General features: G+C 36.2%; 1 protein-coding gene and 1 long non-coding RNA gene across 15 annotated transcripts in view; one reads left to right on the top strand and one right to left on the bottom strand.

The window, feature by feature from the left end:
* Positions 1–20,100, top strand: part of LOC117881486 — a 49,657-nt gene that overhangs the window by 9,564 nt on the left and 19,993 nt on the right. For 2 of the 7 annotated variants that reach the window (XR_004646816.1, XR_004646814.1), the window contains exons 3-5: positions 1,048–1,245; positions 3,390–3,479; positions 4,446–5,541. This is a non-coding gene — a long non-coding RNA (uncharacterized LOC117881486). Of the gene's footprint in view, positions 1–1,047; positions 1,246–3,389; positions 3,480–4,445; positions 5,542–12,292; positions 12,329–18,594; positions 20,042–20,100 lie in introns of those variants that run through there. The other 5 variants (XR_004646818.1, XR_004646817.1, XR_004646819.1 and 2 more) reach the window with 5 other exon arrangements.
* Positions 5,609–20,100, bottom strand: part of CAMSAP2 (calmodulin regulated spectrin associated protein family member 2) — a 177,499-nt gene continuing 163,007 nt past the window's right edge. For 3 of the 8 annotated variants that reach the window (XM_034778806.1, XM_034778810.1, XM_034778808.1), the window contains 6 exons: positions 17,729–17,865; positions 16,552–16,772; positions 15,375–15,474; positions 12,603–12,718; positions 10,147–10,265; positions 5,609–8,628 (listed from right to left, as the gene is read on the bottom strand). In XM_034778806.1, coding sequence (XP_034634697.1) covers positions 8,323–8,628; positions 10,147–10,265; positions 12,603–12,718; positions 15,375–15,474; positions 16,552–16,772; positions 17,729–17,865 — 999 coding nt within the window. In that variant the 3' untranslated portion in view covers positions 5,609–8,322. Of the gene's footprint in view, positions 8,629–10,146; positions 10,266–10,525; positions 11,020–11,635; positions 12,719–15,374; positions 15,475–16,551; positions 16,773–17,728; positions 17,866–20,100 lie in introns of those variants that run through there. The other 5 variants (XM_034778807.1, XM_034778809.1, XM_034778812.1 and 2 more) reach the window with 4 other exon arrangements.

Genomic DNA, 20,100 nt, shown 5'->3' with positions numbered 1-20,100 from the left:
CCCTAACTTATTCCAGATTAATTTTCATGTGTGGATGATATATTTCATGTATAAATATATACCGCATCCACACGTTTAGTGAGTTTTGGGAAGAGCTTGGAGGGACTTATTTTTGTAAAATTTTGTAGAACTGTTAATTCTATTTTCCACTTTTCTGCCCTCTATCTCAAAGTCCCATAGCTTGAGCAGTCTTTCTGGCCAATGGGACAGCTCCCTCCAGGGATCCTAGAAATCCATTTGCCACAGAAGAATGCAGAATTTGTGTCTTTACAGAGAAACTTTAGTTTTTACATTTTGTGAAAAAATAAAAACATATATTAACTAAATTTTACTGAAAGTACCAATGTCTGTTATTGAATGCACGCAACCTCCCTCTCTTGTGGTTGATTTTTGAATGTGCTTTAAATTTACATAGCTAAACATATGCCAATAAACTGCTTCTGGTATATACAGCTTAGTGTTTTAATGCATCTCAAATTTCACTTCAGCTGCTACATGTAAGTTAATTAAAGTTATGAAAAGATGCTGAAAACTATAAAAATTATCCCTAAAGACAGTGTCATTGAGTTTGGCAAGGGCAAATTTCACGTTGCTGTTAATGTGCTGTTCTGTACCGTATGCAGCAGTGCTGTAAATTACGTTAGAAAGCAAACAGTTGTGGAACACATGGAAAGTGCTAAACAAACTGAATGAAAAGAAATGAAAACAAGAGGCTGAAACAGCAGGGCTATTGACAATGGTAAAGAAATAATACACTGTGACTAGAATACACTCCAGCATTTAAAAAAAATAATTTTCTGAAAATGGAGAACAGACATAGAAGTATTTGTTATATGTAAGATATACACATTGCAATTCTATTAATTTTATTATAATGATTGATGGCACTGATAGGCTTTGAACTTGCTTGAAAATTGTAAATATAGCAATAAGACATTGTGTTCAACTGATATATAGGTATGTATGTTGTGGCTAGGGAAACTAAAGTTCAGTGTTTAATTTTAATCATGCAAAAACACAGATTTTTATGTTGTTTTTTTTAATCAGAGAATTTTGGTTTCTATATCATGGAACACTAGGATCCCTGAATATTGCTCTTCAGTTAGCCATGGGAGTCACTAAAGAGTAAGGTCTGAAGAACTCCCTCTCCTAAAAAACAATCAAGAGTTGAATGCTTTGGATCCAGTGTTCCTAAATCTTGCTGATCAGTTAGGACTGACCTAGAATCTCAAGGCCAAATTGAAGGTGAGTCGTCTTCTGGCCCTTTCATTGTTTTTGTATGGCTTCCTTGGCTTACTTAGCTCTCTTAGATTCACACTTATTGTCAACATGTAACTTACACAGCCCAATGAGACTGACTGTGAGGGAATCTTAGCTGGTGTAACTTATAAGAAGATAAGAATGTAGTTGCTTTTCTTTCTAGCAGGAAGGTGTAAGTTTAAAGCAGCCCCATCACTAATTGTAACTTACCCCTTCTTCTGGCTCCTCTACATGTAAGATGCACTCTGTAGACTCCCTTTTACATCAGTAAGTGTAGGTGAGCAGGTCTCAGAGTCTACATGTACCTCACTTTAGACATCAGCTTTGATTCCACAATAATAATGTGTTGATCTTTTCCTAGACTTGCTGTGTTGGCTATAGAAAAATTAAATTGTGATTTCTTTATAAGAAAAGAGAGAGAAGCTGTGGAGGTATAGAATGTTTTCTTTTAAATTGTTGGACTTCTATCAAGTCCAAATTTAGAATAAGATAATTTGAAGTCTTGTTTAAAATGGAGGATACTTGAATGTCACCATTTGAAAAGATTAGCTAACTAAACGTAAGTTGACAGTACACTTGGAAGGGGTTACGGATCTCCAGGTCACACTTTGGCCACACTTCTTTAAGGACTGCTTGCTCAGCTCTCGAAAACACCAGAAGGTGGCAAATAAATGCTGTTTTAGTATCAGAGATTACACAACTAGATAGCTCTGCAAGGGCTAAGGTTTTAGCATCTTTATTAAAAATAATAGAGGAACTGGAAAAAGATATCTGCAGATAGCTAGGGCTAGATCCTCATCTACAGGCAAGATAGGCTCTGCACAGCTGTGGGTGGGGAAATAAAGGTAGTTCTAAATCACCATTGTGTTTTTCTTGATCCCAGGGCTGATCCTCTCCCTATTATAACTTAGAACTGAGCCACAGTGGTGCTCTAAGTTACACTTAGCTGCCTATCGACCAAAAGGGTCATTCTGTCTGCTGAGGATCACTGAGGTGTAGAAATATTCTGCCCCTTTCTCGCAGGAATGCCCCCTGCTCCAGGAAATGGTGTTAGCGAGTGGCATAACCTCTGTGAAGCTGGTGCGTATGACAGCCGCCCTTCATACAGGATAAATGCAAGAAGCAGTTAAGCTCCTTTTTGGAGTAGGATAGCTGAAAAAATAAGAGCCATCCCCAAGACACATGCCTCATGCAAGACTGGTCAGAAACTGAACTATGGGAGCAGAAGGGTTTTGCTGAGCATTGTTTGATGAAAGTGTTTCTGGGAACAGGATTGCATCAAAGTAGTATCGGTTGTATTCATCAATTTCTCCTCCTAACAGAAACAACCCCTAAGATCCTGAATATTGGGAACTGTTGGCTAACTGCTCAGGCCACAAGAGGCAACATCCCCTACCTAAAGGGACTATTTAGGAAGCCAGATAAGATGGCTTCCTGGCTACTTAGTGTTACTTGAGTGGAGCTAAGAATCAGGCTCATAGAATCTCTCTGTATTTAACCAAATTGTGAGGAGAGTAAGAAATTTTAACAGTGTAAGTGCACTCTGAGAGCTACCAAGCATCCCATTTGCCCTTTGTAGCCAATGAGATTTTCAGCTGCTCAACATCTATGAAATTCAGGTCTTTATAGTAGTTCTGCCAAATTAAAGGAAAAAAATTGACTTCAAAATTTTTGGAACAGTGATGTTCTTATTAAAATAACTTTATAGTGTTTGTCTTCATTTTTTATATTCTCAGATTTAGAGAACTATCCAAATTGTATTAATAGAGTTTCATGGTGGAATTAGAATTCCTATGAAACATGTTGAAATACATGAATGCTTTAAATAGCTTAAATAAAAATGTGAGTATTTTAGAATTCATGTTTTTATGTGGGAATATTCTCCGAATTCTAAATTACAAAATTTTCAGTCACGAGAAATAAAAATTGTTTTTCAATTCCTTTGAAAGTCATTGACAGATTTTGTCTGCTGGTAGTTAGCTAACAATTTGTTCCCCAAATTTGCAGATATGGTGGAGAACAAAAATATCTCAGGACCCATTTGTCTCTTCTACAGATTATTCCTTTGTATAAGAGGAAATTCTTGGGTTTGCACTCAGTAGGCTTTTTTTCCTCACTGTTGTGTTTAGAGAGTGGAGTATGCTATCTTGCAGAATGAGTAGAAACCTCAGGCCAAGGAACCAGAATATTTCCTGTTTTTCCAGGATCATCATGCAGAGGTGATTTTGCTCTTTTTTGTAAAGATAATGGTTCTTGAAGAAAGGTTTTTATAGTGCATATTTATAGAAACAACTTCCGACAGACCAAAGATTAAATATACATTTCAATTTAGAATGTAAAAGGTCTATCATGGGCTGTGTGATTAAAATTGTAATTGTGTTGGAAAGGAAGTTTCTGATTCTTTGGTTACATGGTCAGTCATGCTGACAATTATTGTATGCAGTATGTCAGTATAGATATAAATTTACTACTATCTCAGGTGAAATAATGTGATTTTTACCTTACTTTCATCTGCTGTAGTGAGAAGAAAATTATAAATGAAGAAAATGATACAAGCACTGTAAACAAAAGAATCCCTAAACCAAATTCTAAAAGAAGTGCATTTAAATATTCTGGAGATGATTTGGCCATCGTTGTCATCATGTTAGGGTTTAATGAGCCTGGACAAGGAATCTACTGGGCAATAGGTTTAACAGTTGTCTTTCTGATTCAATAGCTGTGACATTACTTCCCATGGAATTGAACTTGAATATTCTAGAATATAATAAGCACTTCTGCTTATTTTAAAGTCTTGTTTGAATGAGGCCAAGCATCACCTTTTAACTTTGTGTGGTGGGCCTCAGATCTGGAAAAAGGGGATGTGTTTGTGTCCCTTTATTCCAGTTCCTTATCTTCTTGCAGAATTCACTCTTTAGTCCATTAGATTGGTAAAAAGATGCTGTCCTATGGTGGTGAACCAGCAGGCTCTTTCTGCCATGACCAGATTATCTGGCATATTTTGTTGGAATGTCTCTGGTGTCTATTTCTCCAAGAATAAGATTAGATCATATTTGTTTTTGTCTGCAATGCAAGTATTTGAATGTAATCCTGCACCTGGTTTTCAAGTTGTAATCAGTTGTAATTGTAATCAAAGTTAAGTAATTTATTTCATTTACTGTTTTAACATACTTTTCTTCTGTTTATAGCTTTGTCATCTTGAAGCACTGCCTGATCAAGGTGGTTTAGGTACCCTTCTTACAACATTCATGCAGGAGCTTCAGCCCTGATTCAGTGATGGACAAGTACATTTTTAAGTGCTTTTCTGAACCAGTGCCTTATTTTCCAATGTCTTATCTAGTATTGTAACAGACATTAGATTTCCTGGCTCCTCATATTTTTAGCAGCTCCATAAGCAAAGTTTCCTCTTGCTTTTTATTAACAGGTGACCTAAGGTATGATATCTTGGTCAACAGGAGAGAGTTGAAACCTCAGTTAAGTCTCTAAACCTGGCTGGAAAAATCCATCAGTGAGTTTTAAATTTTATATATTTGGCAGCCACTGGAATTACAGAAAAGTATGCAGAACAAAGACCATAAAGCTAAAAAACAAATGCAAAAGTCCATCAAATGGGCATAGGTTAGCTCAAAATATTTAAATTGCTAATTTACATATATGGAAAAAGATAACTTAACTTAATTTTTGGAAACTTCTTCTGACCAAGATATACACGACAGTTGGGAAGTACAAGTGATTTCACAAAAAGCTGACAACTAAGAAGCCTTAGTTCATTCAAAAGGCAGCAGCCCTTCTGTGTTCCAACACAGGATAACCGGGAACACTTCACCTCATGTTCTGCCTTTTGTACCATTTCCCCTTTAAACAGCACTCAAGTACAAGGCTTCATTTTATATTGAAAAACCCTCCACAGGCTGAACCAAAGCTATTGACATGAACACATTATGCTGAATGATAACCTCCTAAAATCAAACCAATCCTTTGAAACAGTGAAAGTTAACCATAAGATTGGGACTAGTGTGCGTGGGAGACAAAATTTTCTTGGCAACTGGCCTGCAACTGTGAACCTTTTTTGGAAGAGATTAGGATTACATTTCATTCTTGAAGGCAAAGAGTTGTTAAATCCAATTCTTCAACAGCTTTCTTGTGATAATAGAACACTGAGTTACATGTTAAATAAAATAAACATAAAATAGGGGATGAGGAGAAAATAGAAATCTGTATGCATTTTTTTCTAAAATTTGTAAGGTGTTCAGCTACCAGGATGAGCATGCTTTGAACAGATAGGTAAATTGATTAATCACACTTTGTTTATATTTAAACATAATACGAGAGCGCGTGAGAAAATGTATGATTTTTGGTGCCATGCTTTTATTTAACTGAAAGGAAAAACTACACTGTACCACATAAGTAGCAATATGACAATATTTTACATCACACTATTTGAAAAAATATGGAAGCAATGATCCACAGAAGTGGACAAGTAAGCACACAATACACTGTACATTTCTCAACAGTGCCCATTAAATCATAATTAAATAGCTGTTTTTGGCTTTAAACAGCCAAACAGTAAAAACGAACAGTCATACTAAAATTTAAAAAATGGTTTCAGTAGCAATTATGACTGTTAAAATTTGAAGTTTTGCTCTGAAAATTAAGATGAGTGTTTGGCAAATTCAGTCATAGCAACAATAATAATAATACCCCTGATGAAAGCACCAGTGTGTTCTGAAAAGATCAGTGATAAATGCTGGCCTTATGAAAAGCTTTTTTCCTTTTTTATTTTTTTAAACATGACCCCAACCAAAGATACAGTGTAATTAGAAAATTTTGCAGGCTTAAAAAAGAAAAAGCGTCCGTCTTCACTTTTCCTGTATTAAGAAAAATTTAGACTGAGCAATGAACTTTTCAACTGCATTATTCACATTCTACCTTTAGACACTGCACATTTTTTTAACCTGTAGACAAATATGAACATAATACATTCAGTCATATTTTAAATGAGTCAAAGAATCCCTGTGGCATGTATTTTAACTCACTTTGTTTAGATGGACGTGCATGTACTAGTGAGTATTGCAAGTGTTCAGTCAAATCCTAGGTCAGTTTTAGAAAGAAAAAGGCGTCCCATGATAAACCTTTATAAACATATTCATCATATCCACATCTATTAATTCCATCTACCCGCACCCTCCTCCAGCACTGACTTTTCTTGAACTAATTTTTACTATACAAAGTTCATCTAACAGTAGTTGTAAGAGCTAACAGGCAGAATGTGCAAACCCTCTTTCACCTCTATATTTTTATATAATATATACATAATATGTATACACTTGAAATATAAGAGTTACATATCCTGATCATATACATGCAAACAGTAGGAATCAGCTAGCCACAAGTAGTTTTGAGCCACATACATCTTAAATATGTATTTTAAAGTGTTTTTTCTTTTTTTTACAGTTTTAACAAATATACATAAATATAAGAACATAAATTATAGTAAAATATTGACAGCATTTGAGAAAATGTTGATAAACAACCCAATGCATTTATGCCTAAGGCCTTATAATAATTAAAAAAGTACTGTTCTAAACTCTTTAAGGACATCTCATTTCTGAGAATCTTTTATATAAGTAAAAGAGTACATCATAGTAATGAGGCATTATTTCTCCCTAAGCAGTTCAATGAGAGAAATGTACATAATTTTAGTCTCTACTCCCCATGAAACAGAATGAACTACATAGTTATAGCATAATACTGTCTTTATATTTACACAGTTGTCACAACACAAACAAAACAGGATCATAAATCATTCAAATCTTTTCCTGAGAATGAGTTCGCCCCCCTCCCACCAACTAATCGTCTGGTACACGTTGCCAAAAAAACCACAGATTTGGGGGAGGTTTCAAGTTTGTAGTTTTTTCAGAACAGTGCTACAGTGAAAATAATTATACAAAAGAAAAACACTAAGCACAATAGTGACTTGTGCAAAATAATGAAACAGTTATGAAATCAAAATGCAGCCCTTTGTAAATAATACTGAAATATGTTCCAATGGCTATTTTCAAAAATGTTTATATTTGTTATAAAGATTGAAATATCAACCAGGTTCTTTGCCATACTTATTTTAAATGGATAAGAGATTCTCAAAATGTCATTTGTCAGAGTATGTAAAAAAAGTGATTTACTTTTTCAAAAGCTGGACAGACGGAAACCCATATCAGATGTCTATCCACAGTAACATTTGTTTAAGGCTGAATTGGGTAGAACTGAGGTGAAAAAAGCAGAGCTAGTTAGTGAATACTGTGACTCTCCTGAATACTGTGACTCTCCTGAATACTGTGACTCTCCTGAATATTTTAGTTGCTAAATTAATTTAATCTGAAGGAAACCTCCCTTTAAGCAGCTCAAAGAATTTCCTTAATATTTAATTTAAAAAAAAATAGACAAACCAGTATTACAATGTTGAAATGGAACTGGAAATACTCAGTGCGATGGGTCTTTCAGTAATGATTAGAACATACAATGAGGGTCTTTCAGAACAAGACCAGGATGTCTTAGAATAACTATAGAGTGTTCTGTACCTCATAACAGACCACGTTTTTGTTTGTGTTTCATGATGGGATTCATTAGGTAAAATTCAGTGACACTGAAAATAATAAGAAAAGTGAAGGAAAAAACAGCAAGAAAATTAAATTTCAAGACAAGCACAAACACAAAAGCATAAGGCAAGAAATGTAAAAAATGTAATTGCAGTCACTGCAGATGAACAACATTCAGTGCTTACGTATCTAATCAAAATATAGAGTAAATGTACCCTATAGTCTCTATTAGCACATACACATCTCCACACATGAATCAGACATTTCCATTATCACTTGTAGTTGTATCACCTAAGTGACAATCTTCTGTACTCCTAAATACTGTGTTTACATTCCAGTTGTGGATGATAAAAGAGCTTGTCCAATTTCAAGTTCTGTAAGTCTTGTTGGCAACTAGAAGCCTATTTTCTATAGGCAGTAAAGATGAAGTGCAAGTTTACCACAATGTCTGAAGCAAATATTTTCCCCACTATGCCTTGGTAGGTAAGAGTTTTTTAGGAGTTACTGGTCTCTTGCTTTGCCACAAATGGCTGTGAATGGTAATTGCATCAACACTGGCAGACATAGTTTTAGCAGGTATGTGGCTAAATTGCTTCCTGTCAGAGTTGTATTTATATAGCCCCTCTATCATTTTCTTTGTGATTGATTTGGGGCCTATCCCAGTCAGCTTATTTATTTCTTCAGTGTCAGGGCAGTATGTATACAAAGATCTGAACTGGCAGCCAGAATCCCGGAATAGGATTAAGAAGTTATTGGCATCAGATTTCTCCATTTCCTTTAAAAGAAAAAGAAAAAACGTGTTTACAATGTGAAATTTATATTACATGTAGGAAACCCTCAACTCTAAGTTGTAGGGGGTTTTATTTTAAACACATTATAGGCTGAACTATAGTTCAAGTTGTAGAATACTTTCCATAAGACCCTGTTTTCAGTTGATTAAAGTTTTCCCAAGCTGAATTTTTGCATGCTGGATGTCTGCCTCAGGAAGAATTTTCATTTTTTATTAAAAAAAAAAAAAAGCTATAACTGTGCAGTTGTTCCTAAGATGGAGGTAAGGAGAAAATTATTTTTTTTGCCCAGGTTAAAAATTATTACAACTGTTTAACTGAGCTCTAGCACCTCCATACTTGGGAGCAGGGGTTTGCATTTACAAGGGAGGTTGCCCTAGTACTAAAGATATGCTTGTTGCTATTCCCTAAAAATCCACCCCAATTTGGCCAATCTATAAGTTTCTGAAAAATTGCAGTTAGCACATGGCCAGTAGAGGCTTGTTAGAGGCTGTAAGCCTTATGGTCTAAAGATCCCAGTTGCACGGATCATGATCCATCTGAAACAGCTCCTACTTGCTGACTAGACTGAGCCTGCTCAATTCTAGGGCTGCAGGAGTGGAGCATGACCTTCTCTGCAATTGCTCCTTTATACTGCTGGGAGCTGTTATGGTGCCAGGCACCAACACTGCCAGCAGAGAGACGGTTTTTCCTGTGCTCGTGCTCCCCCTCTGCTTTCACCCAGATAGTATAGAGGAGAAGGAAGCATTCTGACATGAATACAGAGGGGTGAGGAGTAGAGGGAGGGGATGGGACAGAAGGTCTTATCTACTAGAGCACACATCCCTTCAGAATCTGGAATTGAACCCAGGACTCTTAAATCTTGACATTGCTCTGCTCTCAGCAAATAGCTATAAACCCACTGGCAAAGTGTGTGTCTCATACCACTCTGGTGGCTAGTGTACATTGAGGATAACAGTACTGTTACTACCAGTTACTCCATTAGGTTAAATAGTAGAGATCTGTGTTATGGATCTAAAGATCCCAATTCTGCTGATGACCCATATAGGTTTCACAAAATGGAATGGCTTTTTTTCAGTTTGCTTTAAAAAAAAAAAAAAAAACATAGAAAATCATTTTTAAAAAATCCCCAAACCTGTTTTTAAAAAAAAAAAAAAAAAAAGTTAGGTTGCTAAATCAAGCATTTAAAAGTTGCAAATGCCAGAATTAAGATTGCCTGTGCATATAAGTAATTCAGTCTCCTTCAGCATAAGCATTATGATACTCTTTAATTACATGATCCTATAGAATTGTTTCCATAATTCCGCTTGCTCTTTTGGTCCTTTACTCACAGAGGGGACAGGCTCGGGATCACTGAGACTACTCTAGCCATCCACAAAGCATTTACACAGCCTTGGGAGGAAGATTCCTTTCCACTCTTCCCTCCGCCCTGGTATGTCTCCCTAATGTCCAAAGGTGGCTGGATTTAATCCTTTTTTTAATCATCAGAAGGAAAATCTCCTTACCTCCAATATTTTTTTCTTCTGACCTTCATTTACTTTTCCAGCCAAGCAACAATGAGCCAGAGCATTCTGAATAATATGCTTATTGGATTTTGCACTGGGTTCTTTGTAGAGCTTTGGTCCTATGAAACAGAATTGACAAATCAGCTAAGTGATTCAGTAAGCTATACAGAAAGCAGTCTTGAGCACCATGAGACACTTTTTCCATGTATCATTTGTGTATGTAACAATATAATCCTAGCACCCACAAAAGAAATAAGTAGAGATCAGACCTGTTACACACATGCATTGATTGACTGCTATTCTTCTGTTACTGTATCACAGTATATATGAATATAATGTGGTACAACTGTCAAAACTGAAAAAAGATGTTTTTTTTAAAAAATATTACTAGATTCACTCAATGATATGTCCTTCAGCATTAGATCATGATAGGGGCATTTTAGGGAACTATCTTGAATATGCCTCATAAAAACTGTTCACATGATAATCTACTAATGATCAAATACTTTGTATTTAAAAAAAAAAATCCTTCAACCAACTAGGAGGAGTAGTAGTTTCATTTCTTCCTCTGCCCCTAGTTTTGAAGCATGAAACAGATAACAGTGAGTTGCTGCAGTGTTTAGAGTTACTGGTCTCCTGCCTTCTGGGATTTGAGTCTTGTGGAACCCCAACTGTGACTTGCCCATAATGAAGGCGGAAGGTCTTGGTGCTGATTCTGACAGGTCATTCAAGGCAGCCTGAAGGGCTTGTTCCATCTGGAATGACTAGAAACTGTCTCTGCTTTGGTTTCTGACAGGTGTGCAGTGTAGGGTTGTGAGCTGTAGAGAGGTTGATAGTATCCCCCTTTTGCTGACTTTAATTGGTGACCCAGTCCTATGGAAAAGCCATAAATTGGAAGAAAATTTTACTGCAAAAAGTTTAAGCACAAACCAGTTCCCCCAGATGAAAACTGTATCAAGTATATTTTTGTATAAACTGTTCTTTGGGGTGGGGATGTAACCTATTGGCATCAAAGCAACATGTGAAGCCTAAGAACCAGAGGCCCTCTAGAAGATGTTTGGCTCTTCACCCTAACAATAATTTTGAGGGATTGGTCAATGGAGAATAGATTCAGCAATTTATCTTCCTATTTGAGTCAAGACACTTTGAAAGGAGGCATAGTTATGAAGACAAAAAGCAACATAATCTTAAAGGCCACCAATGATTTAAAATCAATATTAACTTTCACTGTCTCAGACTAACTAACTGACTGTTTGGAGGGAAGAACAGAATCAATGGGAAAAGATGTAAGAAATCCGATTTATAAACCACAGAGTATTCAGAATTATGTGGCAAAAGACCCTGATTGAGTTTCTTAAAAAAATCATGCTGCATTTAAAAACAAAGTCTGAAAAGTTAAAAAAACAAAACAAAAACAAAAACCCAACCTTTAGGCAATGGGTCTTAATTGAGAGAACTAAAGGAGACAACCTAAGTCCAGTGTTAGTACCTGTATTAGACTTAATCCTGAGGAGATGCGAGGAAGCGATTAAATTGGTTGAAAGTGCTCTCAAAGATTGGTAGATAAGTACTGTGCAGTATCCAGATTGTAAATTTGGCCTCTTCTGTAGTTATTGCAGTAGTGTTGAAGAGGAAAATAGTTTATTTTCAGAACATACAAATTTCTCAGCATAGCTAGAGCTGCACAGCCTCATAGATCAAAATTAACCTCCTTAAAAGCTTGTTTATCTAGAATACCTGTTGATACTTCAGAGTTATTCTTTGCCAGACTGAGTGATATTACATGGACAAAAACACAGATTTTATTATTATAACAATACAAGACATTTTGTAATATCACATGCTACACACACGGAAAAAGAGGATGACGATGATGTCACTACTGTTAGACTCATAGGGCACTGAAATATTAGAAGCAAGGCAGTAGAAAGTTTGTAATATGTCTTAGTTTTTAAAGAGGGGTCTGTTTTGAAACAAGATGTAAACTATGGTGTATGGTTGGCTTTCAAACAATTCTTCAGTTCTTTTATATTTAAATTTATATTACTGAATAGATTTTTTCTCCTATGGTAATTATATTTTTCTCTTTGAAGCTTTTGGTTACAACTGATCTCATATTTTCTACACTTTCCTCCCCTTGCTATAGAAACAATTTTAATAGGACCTGCATAAAGTTACTTAGGTGAGTGTTTGCAGGATTTGTCCTAAATTTGTAGTTTAGTCTGTTTATTTAATACACCACATTTCCTATTGTATCAATATTTTTTATTTTATATATTAAATTACGCCATTTTTAGACAGTCTAGACATTTGCTTCTTTATTATAGAAGATTAATTTCAAGAATTTAAGGAAGAGTCACGTTGTAGGAATGGCAAATAAAGGAGAACCAAAACTCCCCATACACAGACCCTTCTTTATACCCAAACATTTCCCTAAGAACATTACCAACACTGACCTGTGTATTCTGTAGCAGAGGCCACTGAAGAAGTTGTAGATGCATTTTCCCAATCTTTTTCCCCATTGCGATTACCACAACGACTTGGAGATAAGAATCCTTCCACAGACTCAGACCTAAAAATGTACAAAAATATGTTTTCCTTTCAGAACTGAGTAGAACATATCTATGAAAAAGTCTCCTTATTTTCAGCAGAATGGCCTTTTAAGATCAAAAGAAAACTTAGAATCAGATGTACCAACCCCGGAGGGGGGGGGGGGGGGCGGAAATAGGGTTGGTTTTTTTTTTTTAATTGGCTTCGGAGTTGTTTTTTGGTTGGTTTTTGGCTTGTAAACTGGTCGGGAACCGGGGGGGCAAGCAGGGGGAGGGTCAGGGTCACACAGCAGGCCCACGACAGTCCCAGACTGCATGCTGGGGGGATCTAGTCACATAGAGTGTTGTGGTTCTTAGGGATTGGCTTGTTTTGAAATGGGATTAGCTTGATTTTTGGCTTGCTGTGAAAGTTGGGGTGCTTATTTACCATGTGAAAGTTGGCAACTGTGCTTAGAATATATTACTATGATAGAAGACAGCAGGATATGAAATGTAGACTAAAAGCCAAAAGCCGTAATGCTACCAGAAGAATTAGAGGAGCAACTCTGTATGTTTACCTTCTGTCACATGTATTATTTAAGGTGTTCCAAAAAAGTATTACTAAGAGTAATAGTAGTATGAAATTGTAGACTATACATCAAGGAAAGAGTTCTAACAAAATCTATTAGACTGTAGAACAGTCGTACTGAATTTTGCTTGACTCATTTAAAACTACACTGAGCAAAACATTTGAGAATTTTCCATAGGGAAAAAGCCTGCTCTTGACAGGATGATTAATTAGAAGTACAAGGTTTGTTTTCCCATTTCTACTGATGATGACATTATTATAGCAGCTGCCAGTAAGGACTGCTATAGTTAAGGCTGCAAAACAGTTTCCATTATAACCTTTTGTTTAACACTAACCATTGGGGATGAAATAATCAATGCTTTGTCCTTAAATCAGGGGAGTCATTTGCTATGGGGCAAGGAAGGGAGTTCTCCCCCTTGACCTTTATTTGCTCCCCCTGACTTTTCATAAGCTTATAAGTCTTCCACTTTTTGCCCTCCCCCAGACTTTGCAGGATATAATGTAATTACATATAATGTTCTATATGCTGACACCACCTTATCCTCCCCTTCAGCCTCCCCTGAATTTTTATGAAATGACACTCCGCTCCAAATGTGAATATTTGTATGTGTGGAAAGTGTGAGCAAAATCCCTTCATTTTTTTTCAGTTAAATTCTAAATTTCTTTGAATGGGACTACTACAAAAATTGGTCAAGTTTGAAACTTGGCAGGGATGTGGTCCTGAACAAGAGAAAGGCCTTGCTTGAAGAAATTAAGAAAAAAAAGTGATTTTTAAAAACATTTTCTGACCACATTCAATTGACATCTGGTAGAATCTTAGCAGCTAATTATGCTTCATTTCACTTGTAATATCACTGTACTTTCACTCTACTCAGCCTGTGCATGAGGGAGACTGCAAAATGTCTTTATGAAATTCACACAGTACAATCCTCAAAAAAAAAAAAAAACAAAAAACCTTTAACTCTCTGACATGAGGAAAAAGGAGAAAATTATGGCAATTCCCCCCCCTTCCCTACCCCAACCAAAAATAAAATAAAATCAATTATCCTGAAAATTCCATGCCTCTCATCAATTTTTACTGGATTCTACAACATTCTGAAACTCAAGCTCTGAATCACATCTGAAGCCACAGTAAGATGCATGGGTACCAGTCATTGTTACTTCAGTGCAGCAGATCTGCACTAAGGTTTTGCACAAGTACAGGTAAATCCATGTGGCTAACCTGGTGTAAATAAACCCATTGTAGACAAGCCTTTATTTTTTTCTGTAGAATAGCTAAATATAGTTACAGTACACCTCCTCTCAAATAAAACCAATAGTTTCAAGAGATGTCAAATACACAATACATTTAATTAAAAGAATTTATGCACTACTGTGACAAGCAATGAGCCAGTGCTCAAAGCATGAAGAAAAGTGAGGCAGCAGCTCATTAAAGCTACAGGGCTGGTCACAGTTGAGAAGTAAAGCACGGTGGCAGTAAATAGAGGATAGAGTTGGGTTAAGTCTTATCTGAGCCTCGGAATAACTACCTTTCCTTTTTTTTCTTCTCCTCTCTTCTTGAATGTAATTGTATGAACTTCTGTTTATTTAATTCAATCTTTCATTATATCATTTTCAAGTGAAAACACCACACTGGCTTTTAACTCACAATAAATTCTGGTATTCAGCCTAGGCTGGTGAAAAAAATATCAGTTAAATTCTGGTGAGCTCCTGACTACAAAGGACAAGAAAACAAAGAACACAACTCTATCAAATCAGCAAAAAAGTACTATGGCATATAAACTGACAACATGTGAACAAAGAATCTATAGGTTGAGTCCAAATCTCAAGGAGGTGAATTAAAGAGATAGCACTGATAGCACATCCACTGGATTTTACTTTTGCACTCATTCACAGCTGCACAATCAGCAGCACTTGTGAAAATTAACACACATAACTCAGTTCTTCATCAGCCGACAGCGTGAAGGATCAGTGTTTCAGATCAAGAAAGAGTATCAGTTGTCAGAATATAAAATATGCAACTTGGGTACTTTAAGCATTTTAGTATGTATGCCAGTTTTCTGAAGATAAACACCAATTTATATTAAATAAAGGTGTTATTGCAGCTTTACCTTGGTGTTCTCTTGCCTGACTGCACGCTGTCATTGTCTCCTGTGTTCAGTGATGCCAATGAGAGGCTAGATACTGAAAAAACACGATAAAGTTGTGAACCTGGATAAAAACAAAGTTAAAATTCATGAAAAAGCAGGCAAATAGTAAAGAGTCTGTTCATTAGACACAACACCAGCAGAGGGAAATTGATAAGTGTTCTTATTTCTATATACAGTATGCCTGCATGCATATGTCGCACAGTTAATCCATGTATTTACAGACACAATACCAATGGAACTTATTTGAATCTGGAGTTTTCTGAGGCTAAGCATAAATGTGAAATATAGAGCTGAAATATGGGATTAAAGTTGCAAAATCAGCAAAGCAGGTCTAGTTACAATGGAATTAATTTCCCATTATAAACTAGAAATTTGAATGGATTGTTATGGAGCGTTTTGAATTGCACTGAAATAAGGTGGAGGGTAACAACCAGCCAGGACACAGACACATGGGATGACAGCGAAGGATATGGAAACCTTACTGCTAAAAACACAAATGAGGACATTGCACTTTCCTCTATCTGTAAATTGTTAATATTTTCTTTGAAATCATTATTCTAAATTATTAAATAATTAATGACATGCTACACTTTTCCATAGGACTGTTCTCACAGGGATCACAACTACACATGCACTAAGTCAGGCAAGTAGGTGAAGTAGTCATAATAAAAACACACCAGAACATAAAGGTAACTTTTCAGATGTACTTTAGTTTCTGTCTATGATGAAGCAGCAGTTTAAGGACTCTTACCTTATAGTCACCATTTTATTTATTAATCTCACATCTCCCAAATGTTCTACTCGTTTTTAGCTCTACAGGTGCAAGGAAGAGGTTAGTGGCTGGAAAGAATACATGAGCGTGCACAAAATCATGCCAGACATTAGTGCTTTTGCTGGTGTTCATCTAGCAAACCTTTGTGTTTTCTTCTTATATGCATGCATGCATAATATATCAGCAACATTTGTCATCATTAGCTTCCATCTGTAAATTCTACTTTTTCCAATTCAGTCACATGCAGCTTCAAAAATTGTACATCAGTTTAGCATGAGGCTAATCTATGCATATTTTAGTTAGTACCACAATTCAAGCTGGTGTTTTAGCATGAACAGACTCTTTTTCTACACCGATATTTGTTACCTGGTGGACCTTTAACTGGAGTTTTGGGTGATTCAATATGATCTCTATGAATAGATTTTGGACGTGGCTTTTTTTGTTTGGATGAGTGTGGGCGTGGCTTTATTACAGTATCCATTTCTTCCATGAGCTTCAGCTGTTTCCGTCTCATATATTCTTGCTTAATAAATTCTCTACGTGCTCTTTCATCTTCTTTCTTTTGACGTTCTTCCTCTGACTTGCGCCTAAGAAATCATGAAATAAAGTTTTAGTAGAAAACTTTCCCTTGTAAAAAGACTAGCAGTTGTAACCACCATAATACTAGTGACAGGGAAAAAAATGGCTATTCCAGAATCTTTGAGTTCTCGTATACAAGTAAGATGAACTGGTCTATTCTCAGTTTTCAAACAGTTTAAAAACTTAACACACTTGAATGTTGTTATTGGAAAAATTAAGGCCATACTTCAGATTGTGGAATTTTTGGATTTAATTGTTTTAAAAAAAGTTTTCCATTATAAATAAATAAAGATATTCCATTTCCTAGAACTGGAAGGGACCTTGAAAGGTCATTGAGTCCAGCCCCCTGCCTTCACTAGCAGGACCAAGTACTGATTTTGCCCCAGATCCCCAAGTGGCTCCCTCAAGGATTGAACTCACAACCCTGGATTTAGCAGGCCAATGCTCAAACCACTGAGCTATCCCTCCCCACATTTATTTATTGAGATCTTGTCTTTCTTTTCACCATAGATTTTGGACGTGTTTTAAATTGTATCAGGGAAATCAGAAGATTTGAGTCCAGATCTTCAGCTGATATAAATTTGCCAGTTTACATCAACAGAGGATCAACTTCTCATCCCCACTGTAGATGTAAATAACGGGATGAAAAAGGTTATCTACTTGTATAGTATGGTTCAAACCCTACCCTCAAATACATATGAAAAATTATTCTTTCATTCAAGTGGAATTGTGAATAGATAAGACAGAATATCCTCTTAGTCTTTAACTCAGTTTGCCAGTACCAGAACTCCCTGAAATCAATTGGTTTAAATAAAGTATTGGGCTCACAATGGAAAAAGGATTTGTTGTGGAAAACAAAGAAGGGAGACCTCATTGCATTATGATTACAATTTTTGCCATAGCAAAGATTCTCATGTATATTATTATTGCTTATGTTGCAATTAGAATATGCAATTAGCTTTACCTTGTCTCTTCCTTCTTATGTTCTAGCTCTGCTTCTAGCTGCTGCTTTCGAAGTAGAGTCTCTCTTTCCCTTCTCAACCGTTTCTCCAGTAATGCTGCCCGTTTCACTGCCATATCATTTTCTGCCTTTTGATCATCCTAGTAGCAACAATATTTAGGAAGAAATAGATTAGGAGATTTTAAGATAATTTGATTCTGCATATGGTATACTTCAGGTCTACATTTTTTAGATTGTGTTGATATAATCTATTAAATATCCTTATTGAAAAATCTTCCAATATCTTTCCCCTACCCTATGGAAAACCAAACCAAACCTCCAAAACCAACCCCCAAACCCGTACCAGTACACACTTGGAGATTATTTAGTTATGTCAAAGAAGTATTTATACTTCACTTATATCAACAATGGAGATAATGACTAAAGTGATGAAACCTATACAGATCTAACTATCAAACCATAGCAGGAGGAAACGTCCACTTGAGGAGTAGCACATGGAGACACGAACAGCTGCCTCCAACTTAAGTCACTGGGACCTGTTTATGAGGGCACCCCCCAGCTAGATCAGCAGCACATCTCTCTGCCCTTGAAGACAAAAAAGCTTCAGATCTCATTCCATTCCAAAACAAAAGGGGAAAAGAGCAACCAGGGGTTGATTGGGGGGGCATTATGAAGTTTATCCCAACATTAATTCAAAAAATGTGTTACCGCCATTTATATCACATATCCTTACTAGAAAGCTAGTTAAGAAATGTTATTAATGTTTATATAATGCATTGAACTTGTCAAGTGCTGCACAGCTAAAGTTACAGTCTTGGTTATTTTTATGATGTATTGGTGCTTTAGGAACTTCTTTCATCATATTTCAGATGTCCCAGATTTTCAGTTCATCTATGTGAAAGGGGCTGTCTACTCAAAATTCACTGAAAGCTGCTCTGAGGTTTTGAATGTAAGCAAAGATGGTCAACAGGCAGAATGCAGGTGAGGATGACTAAAGCATAAAATAAGGCACCAATCCTGAAAACGTGCTTATCTTAAGTTTATGCACTGAGTAGTCATACTAAACTCAGGAGTCTGGATCCAAAGCCCTTTGAAGTCAATGGGAGTATTTTCATTAATTTCAATGGGTTGTAAATCAGGTCCTCAGTGCCTGTTTGCAGAATTGAGGCCCAACTGATTTATTTCTATAATAACAAAAATCTAAACATTTGCAGAAGAATACCACAAAAAGGAAATAAGAAATAACTCAGTATTTACTTTTTCTGACATACTACAGGGGGTTTATATTTGTTAAATTAAATTAAAGGCCATCTCACATTATCTCCTGCAGTTACATAATCCTATTCAGATCCAACGGCACAAACACTTGCAGAGTCCCATTAGCTTCAATGAGATTCCACATGAGTGGAGGTGTCCATATTAGTGGACCTTAGTGCAGGACTGGGGTCTTACATTGCACTCTACACACTCACAAACTCTTAAAAAAAAAAACACAACCACCAAAAACAGAACAGAATTTGTAATGGGAAAGATCTTGAAGAATGTGCACAAATTGCTGCTCATCAGATGAATACAAATAATTCTAATTTCTTTCCAAATGGTGAATTCAGGGCATATTAAAACAGGAGATACTAAGGTTTGCCATTATTACTCTAAGTTAGCTTGTATAGTTGTACTATAACAGGAACCAAGGCACTATCGTATGAAACTCAAGGGGTGCAGGAATGAACACAGGAGTTTCACTTTCAGTTAACTGTAGGCTGTGCATGTGGAGACGATGACAGTTTTCCAGGAGGAGCATATGACTATGCAATACATAAAGCAATCTCTGCTGGCCAATTCAGTATCTTTTGTTAGCACCATGGATTGGTTTGCAGAGGGAGCTAGGGCATGCATATTGTGGATGGAGCAGTTTCAGTGATGAATGGAAAAGGGAATAAAATATGCTAAAACTGTGCTCCTGGGCCATGAGAGGGCAGTCTCAATTCGGTATTACTTTAAATATATGATATTCAAACAGTGCAATGCAAGATTTTGTGCAATGCAAGAAAAATTTTGAAGCCTACATTCAAAACAGTAGTGGCTTTCGGCATCCAAACTGCCTTTTTAAAATGCACATTTTGATTAAAAGATTCTGCCTACACATAAGTATTTTAGTATACAACATGTTCATTTTTTTAACTACACATATAAAATGTGACACTTTTAAAATACACAGAGTACTCTAAGGAGAAGAAATTTCCAAAATCTTATAGAACTGTTTGTCAGGAGATAAAGGACATGAAAGAAATTTGTTTATGTGTGGACACTAAAGCTTGTGTTAAAAGAAAAAAAGTGTGCCTATATTCAATATGCTCCCCTCCTCCGAAAATCCC

Source organism: Trachemys scripta, chromosome 8 (assembly GCF_013100865.1).
Source record: "Trachemys scripta elegans isolate TJP31775 chromosome 8, CAS_Tse_1.0, whole genome shotgun sequence".
In the NCBI taxonomy this organism is placed as follows: Eukaryota; Metazoa; Chordata; order Testudines; family Emydidae; genus Trachemys; species Trachemys scripta.
This window is presented reverse-complemented; position numbering and strand designations above follow the sequence as displayed.